This window comes from Euleptes europaea, chromosome 13 (assembly GCF_029931775.1).
Source record: "Euleptes europaea isolate rEulEur1 chromosome 13, rEulEur1.hap1, whole genome shotgun sequence".
Classification (NCBI taxonomy): Eukaryota; Metazoa; Chordata; class Lepidosauria; order Squamata; family Sphaerodactylidae; genus Euleptes; species Euleptes europaea.
In genome coordinates, this window is record NC_079324.1 from 2,523,357 (window position 1) to 2,531,034 (window position 7,678).

The 7,678-nt window shown below is 43.9% G+C and overlaps 1 protein-coding gene across 1 annotated transcript in view; it reads left to right on the top strand.

The window, feature by feature from the left end:
* Positions 1–7,060, top strand: part of NALF2 (NALCN channel auxiliary factor 2) — a 97,632-nt gene extending 90,572 nt beyond the window's left edge. The window contains exon 3 of the mRNA XM_056859715.1: positions 6,540–7,060. Within this exon, the coding sequence (XP_056715693.1) occupies positions 6,540–6,946 (407 nt within the window). The 3' untranslated portion in view covers positions 6,947–7,060. The remainder of the gene's footprint in view (positions 1–6,539) is intronic.
* Positions 7,061–7,678: the final 618 nt, after the last annotated feature.

Consider the following 7,678-nt stretch of genomic DNA (forward strand, 5'->3'; position numbering starts at 1 on the left):
ATAATATTTTTTTATTATGTACAAAGGAAAAGGGGAAATTAGGGAAAGGGAAATAGAATTACATTCATTGTTTTTCACCGGCGCACGGACTGTTTCATCATCTACATAGAATGTATCTCTAATCTATTAGTAGTCTTATTTCCTAAGTTTAATACGATTTTCTTATACTACATCAATTCTTATTCTTAATAACTCTGTCTAATAAACATATTTCTGAACATCAAAGCATCAGTATCTTTCATAAAATGGTTGCCATCTTTGCGTGTGTTCTCGGTCATCTCATAATGCAATATGGCCGAAAGTCTTGCCATCATTGCATATTCATGCATTTTTGTAATCCACAACTTTAAATCAGGTGTGTCCTCGTCCTTCCATTTCTGTGCTATTAACAGTCTCGCAGCCGTCATTGCATATTGATAAAGTTCTTTATACTTTACAGATATTTGAGTTGGAATTATTCCCAATAAAAAATATTTAGCTTCCGATTGAAAGCTCGTTTTCAACATCTCTTGTATTTCTTTTTGTATGACTTTCCAAAAAGTTTGAATTTTTTTACATGTCCACCGTTGATGGAAATATGTTCCTTCTGTTTCTGAACACTTCCAGCAGTTAGCCTGGTTTGCTTTGTACATCTTTTGCAGGTCTTTTGGAGCATAATGCCATCTAAAAAACATTTGGTACCAATTCTCTCTTACTGCTTGTGATCTTGAGCATTTAATATCTGTTTTCCACAGTTTTTCCCAAATTTGCATTGGAATCATCTCCCCAAAGTTTTGCATCCACTTCACCATACATGTCTTTACTTGTTCAGATGCGGTGTCTGTAGCCACCAATATTTTATATATATTTGACAGAAGATGATCCTGATTTTTCGTGATCAAAGTTTCAAATTCTGTCAATTTTCTTTGTTTGGATCCTTGTAGATAGTCCTTTCTTAATGCATGAATTATTTGGTGATATGTAAACGAAGAGATTGTTACATTTTCTTTCTGAAGTTCTTGCAATGATTTTGTTTGTCCATCTTTCTTAACTAGGTCGTTATAAGTGAGTAAACCATTTTTGATCCTGCTTGCAAAGTCTGTGTATGCTTCAATAGGAGACATCATTCCTGGTGGTGAGGGACTGAGAAATCTTTTAAGTAAATTCCATACCTTCATCATCTGTATTGGTAAATTCTCTGTGTGTACATTCTTAAGTTTGGTTACAGTTTTTTGGTCCAAAGTAGTTGAAGAAATCCATATCCTTGATCAGCTTTTTCTAATCTTGTCATTCTGTCTTCTGGGCGGATAATCCAGTCTGACAGTGCAGCCAGTGTGGCTGCTTGGTGATATAATTTGAGATTTGGTAGATTCAGTCCTCCTCTACTTTTCTCGTCTTGCAGCACTGCAAATCTTACTCTAGGTTTCTTACCATTCCAAATACATTTATTCATTCTTCTCTGCCATTTAGTCATTAGCATTGGGTTTATGTCAATTGGAATTGTTTGAAAAAGAAAGTTGAGTCTTGGCATAACATTCATTTTCAATACTGCTATTCGGCCCAACCATGAGATTTGAAGTCTATTCCAACTTTATAGATCTTCTTCAATCTTCCCCCATACTTCTTTATAGTTTAAATCAAAAAGTGTGTCCGATCTCGTTGGTATCTTAACACCCAAATACTTCACGCTCTTCTTTGGTGTGAACCATTAAGATCTATTTTGAATGTCTTGTCTTTCTTCTTCTGAGACGTTATAAAGAATCATATTGGTTTTAGTTTTGTTAAGCTTATTTCCAGAGTAATAGCTGAATAGATCAATTTGTTTCTGAATTTCATTCAATGAAAGTTCTGGCTTTCGACATATTAACACCACATCATCTGCATAGCTTTTCATTTTATATTCTTGATCTTCATATTTTATTCCTTCTATTTTAGGATCGTTCCTTATCCTATTTGTAAGTATCTCCATTGACAAGTTAAACAACAGTGGTGAAAAAGGACAGCCCTGACTTGTTCCTTTTTGTATCATCAATTTATCCATTAGCATCCCATTGATCAGAAGTCTTGCGCTTTGATTGGTGTAAATAGAATTCACAGCTCTCAAAAATTGTGTACCACAGTCTAGTTGTTGCAACGTTTCCTGCAGAAATCTCCAAGAAACATTATCAAAAGCCCTCTCCGCATCCAAATATATCATTGCTGCTTTTTCTCTTTTGTTCTTGATATAATTAATTGCGGCCAAGATAACTCTGACATTGTCTTTTAATTGCCTTTTCGGGATAAATCCTGTTTGATCCAGATGTATTATTTTCGTAATACACTTCTTCAGCCTTTGAGCTAATATTGAGGCAAAATTTTGTAATCCACATTTAAAAGTGAAATTGGTCTATATGATTTAGGGGAACATCTTGTTCAGGGAGGGCATCTTGGCCATCTCCTGGTCACTAGGGGTGTGGAGTGGGGAGGTAGTTGTGAATTTCCTGCATTGTGCAGGGGGTTGGACTTGATGGCCCTGGTGGTCCCTTCCAACTCTATCATTCTATGATTCTATCTCTCTTTTTCATCCTTCGGAATTAGGGAGATACCATATTTTTCACTCCATAACACGCACTTTTTTCCTCCTAAAAAGTGAGGGGAAATGTCGATGCGTGCTATGGAGCGAATGTCCCTCCCAGCCGCCCAGCACAGCGGCAGCGGGGCGCGGAGCCAGGCCACCCCGGGAGCCGGCTTTAAAGCTGTCAGCCTGGCTCCCGGGGCGGCCCGGCTCTGCGCCCCGTTGCCGCTGCGCTGGGCGGCTGGGAGGGACCTCCCGCAGCCCAGCTGGCTGGCGGCTTTAAAGCCAGCTCCTGAGGCGGCCCGGCTCTGGCATTGCAGCCAGAAGCTGTGCGGCCGGGCTCCATGGCAGCAGCAGCGGGGTGCAGAGCAGGGCCGCCCCGGGGGCCGGCTAGGTCGCCGCCGCTGCGCTGGGGGGCGGGAGGGGCCTCCTGCAGCCCAGCTGGCTGGCGGCTTTAAAGCACGGGGGGGTCTTTAAACTCCTCTGCGCTGCCTGGGCAGGCAATGCAGAGGAGTTTAAAGACCCACCGCCCCCCTTCCCGGGACTCCCGTGAAGGGGGCGGTGGGTCTAGTTTAACCTCCCCCCCACGTGTCCTGGTCCCGGGAAGTGCGTGGGGGGGGTCTTTAAACTGCTCTGCGCTGCCTGTCCAGGCAGCGCAGAGGAGTTTAACCTCTTTCCCCCCCCCCCGCACTTCTCGGTCCTGGGAAGCGCGGGGGGGTCTTAAAACTCCTCTGCACTGCCCCCCCCCGCGGTCCCAGGAAGCAGCTGCCTCATGCGCCCAGCCAGAAGGCCCCTTCCCTCCCTTCCTGGAGCATGGAGGCGGCTGCCACCTCGCACGCCCGGCCTGAAGGCCCCTTCCCTCCCTTCCCGGCGCAAAGAGGCCGGATCCAGTCCCGCGCGCCAGCCTGAAGCATCCTTTCCTCCTGCTTTTCCTCAGACCCTCTCCTTCCTTTCTCTCCCTCCCTCTCCCCCTTTCCTATCTGTTTTTCTCTTTCTGTCCCTCCCTCTCTCCTATCTGTTTCTCTCTTCCTGGCTCTCCCTCTCTTCTGTTTCTGTCTTCCTTTCTCCCCCTCTCTCCTATCTGTTTCTCTCCTCCTGTCTCTCCCTCTCTCCTATCTGTTTTTTTCTTTCTGGCTCTCCCTCTCTCCTATCCTTTTCTCTCTTTCTGGCTCTCCCTCTCTCCTATCTGCTTCTCTATCTGCAGCGGCCAGTCCCGGGAAGTGGGGGGGGGGTCTTTAAAGTCCTCTGCACTGCCTGCCCGGGGGGGGGGTGTCTTTAAACTCCAGCTGGGAGGAGGGGCGGGGAACTCCGGCTCATGCCGTCCTCCATAACACAAGTTTTTAGAGGAGGAAAACAATATTTTTCTTGTTTTCCTCCTCTAAAAACTAGGTGCGTGTTATGGTCAGGTGCGTGTTATGGAGCGAAAAATACGGTATGTGCATCTCTCCATGTTTCCGGAATTTTACCTTCCTGTAGCAGATCATTAAATACCTTTTGCAATTGAGGAATTACTATGTTCTCCATCTTCTTACAATAGCTCACTGTCTGGTCCTGGTGCCTTGTCTATTTTTAAATTTCTCAGGGCATCGTTTACTTCTTGTGTGGTAACTTTCTGATTTAAGATTTTTTGATTTTCCTCTTCAATTTTTTTAAGATTTGCAGATTGTACATAGGATTTAAGATCTATTTGTTCAGTATCATTGTTCTGATATAATTGAACATAGTATTCTTTAAAATTTTCTTGAATGTCTTCTTCCTTGCTTGTCAGCTCTTCATTCTTATATACAGCAGTAAAGATCTATTCTGGAATAGGAACTGTGTCTGTTGGAGTAATAAGTGTAATCTTTTTTTATTGGGGTGCTTAAAGCGCCATGCTTCTATCAACTTCCAGTCTTGAAGATACTGAAATACTGTCTTGGTAGTTTGTTCCCTTTTTGTCTTGTTGATTTGTCCATCTTAGGGTCCATTACCCTGTTCATATCTCCTACTTTCCTTGGTGAAAGTCAGTTAAATTTTCAAAGAAGGTCTTAAAAAACTTTTCTTTACTATGATTTGGTGCATAAATATTAGCAATTGTGAATTAACGTCCATTTGCCCCTTGAAGTAATAGAACATATCGACCATCCTTGTCGGTTCTAGCATTTTCTATGGAAAATTTAGTCTCTTTAAAGTAAATCGCCACCCCTTTCCCTTTTTTTAGATGCTGAAGATAAGACTGCCGTACCAAGTTTTTTATGTTCTAAAAATTTGTCATGATCTTTTTTTATATGCATTTCTTGAATACAAATCAAATCCGAATTTAGTTTGCATAGCTTATGAAATATTCTTTTTCTTTTACTTGGAGAATTTAGTCCATTTACGTTAACTGAAATGATATTCATTTTTTCCATTTTATTTATATACACAAGCTTGTTTTCTAGACACCCGTCCTTGTTGCCCTACTCTGAACCCGTTCCAATTTGCCTACAGTCTTTTTAAAAGTGTGGTGCCCTGAACTGGACTCAGTACTTCAGCTGCTGACACCTGGCTAGATAGTTCAAACCTGGAGTTAGACCAGGAAAGTTTATTGAGGGAAACCAAGGCACAAATATGCAGTCAGAGTAATATTCAAGTACTTTGAATTCAAGGCTACATGAAGACCACACAGCAAGGCATTGTAGTTTAAGTGGATCAAAACATCTTGGAATAAGAGCTGACCATGCCAGACCAAGGCTGGCCAAACTGGATGACCACAGTATTCTCTGACTAGCATTCAGTCATGTAAAACAGGACAGTAATACTTTCTCCTTGTTTTGTATACACACTCTTTAACTAAGATCCAGGGCACGGCAGGCCAAACCTTACTATGATGACAGCAGTGGTGAACTGGTATGGACCAAAGATTTGTAGAGACTATGGCCACCAAATGGAGGCAGAATGGCCATTGAAACATGGATTAGCAGAGATTGTCTCCAAGCAGAAAGTCCTCTTCTTTGTTTGACATTATGTACCAGACTCTATCCACATATAATTTTTATTTATTTCTCCACTTCATTTTTACCCAGATTCTCTGTATGGAGCTTCTCTGTTCACACCTCTGGATTTCTGTGCTGGTGACCATATTTTTGACATATACTGCTACTCCCCTTCCCTTTCTCTTGCACCTCTGTCTTTGAACATCTTATGACCATCAGTTGCTACGTTCCACTCATGGGACTGCTCCCACAAAGTCTCTGCTATACCTATTTCATCATTTTTACCTTCCAGTACTAGGATTCAAGCTAATTTTATTTATTTCCAATCCCTGGAGGTATGAAAGGCTATGGATACTGCTCTCCACTGTCATTTTCTGCAGTTCAGGAAAGGGTTGGCTTAGCAGGATTCTCACACGGCTCTATGCGAATGCAGCTGAGCTGGCTCCACCTCTTAACTAGTGTGATTCTGGGTACAGACCATTGGGGAACCCCACCATTTACTCCTTTGTGAATATATGAAATGTATCCCATCTCTTTTCTTTCCATCTTAGAATTCTTTCAGATGATAGTTTTATCTGGGCATCATGGTGATTTTGTGGTAGGTGATTTTGTGGTAGGTAGCTTAGTGTGGTAGGTTGAAATAAACGTTGTTAGTCTTTAAGGTGTCGCTGGAGGTCTTTTGTTTTATTTTGTGACAACAAACATGGCTACTCCTCCACAACCACCAGTGTGGTGGATACCTGTGATTCCCGTAGATTTCCCTGCCGATCACTACTGGTGCAAGAGTCTTAGCAGAGCTAGCAGGGAGGAAGAACACGCCTCCTGCATCATACCAACAGTTCAACATCTGAACCCTTGGAAAAACTGGCTGATCTGCCCACACACCTCCTAGCCAATAATTTCTATTTGAATGGCTAGAAACCTCTTTTAAAATTCCCACATCCCTAATCATATTTCCTTTTCCCCGACTGCACTGAGTAGATGTATAATTTGTCTGGAGGATGGCTTAACTTGCTCAGCACCTTCTCTTCTCTGTTGTTTTTTTTTGCCAGGGTTGCTAGAAAACCAATTTCCCAACGCAGAAGCAAAGTGCTGTGATGTGCAGTGGGACTCCTGTGACCGCCAGCCAGACAGCAACGACAACGCCTCCACCAAATCCACAGAATCAGAGTCATTCCATAAGCAACGCCATGACACTCCCCTTCACCAGCAACAGCATCACTATCATCTCTATTACCATCACCACCACCAGTACCACCAGCCCCACCCGTCACTGCTGCCAGTCTCTGCAGGGTCTCGCCTCAGCAACAGCAAAATTCGGCTGTGTGTCCTCGTCCTTATGCTCCTCCACACCATGGTGTCCTTCTCAACGGTGCACAGCAGTGGGGCCATCACCAGTGGGGGGCTGAGCTTGGAGGCCCTTCCCACTATGGATGAGAGCCTGGCCAGAGACGAGTGAACCAGAAGGGAAAGTAAACCTCCAGGCAGAATGCCTGCTCTTTCCCATCCAGGGGGGCACATGCTATTCCTCCAATTGGAGGCACAGGACTGGGGGTGATGCACACATACCCACCCCCACATGGAACCCCCCTCGCAGAGCAGCCCGTCACAGGTCGCCCCTGTGGTGAAGAGTCTGTGTCTGTGATGAAGAGTCTGTGATGAAGAGTCTGGTGTTCACAGGGGTGTGGCAGTTCAGTCTTGAGAAGGGTTCGGTTAGTAACAGGCCTTAAGCTAACTGTTCTCAGCTTAAAGGCCCAGGGATATAATGCAAGGAGAAGGGGCAGAGGTGGAAAAGGTCAATATCCATGAGGGGACAATTTCTCTCCTGGCCACATGTAATGTGTGGTGTTATGGGTAAAAAAAAGGGGGGGATCTCTTCCACCCAATGGGCAGCTTGCCCTTGGGAACAACAGAAATTGCTTGGCAGAGATCCTTTCCCCCGGCTGAGCCCACACTAGTCATGTTGAAGTAATGCTCTCCTTTCCTCCTCCTACTAACGTTTAAGGCTCGAATCCTTCCCCACCCCCCACACAAGCAGATGACTCCTAGACATATCTCTCCATGCTCTAGGTCAAGTCAGGACTCATGATAGGAATATCCTTCAACTTTGGTGACACTGGTTTTTGTGTTCCCAGAAGGGCTTATTTTCTGAGGTTGGGCTGCAATTAACCTTGTCCTACAATATACTGCA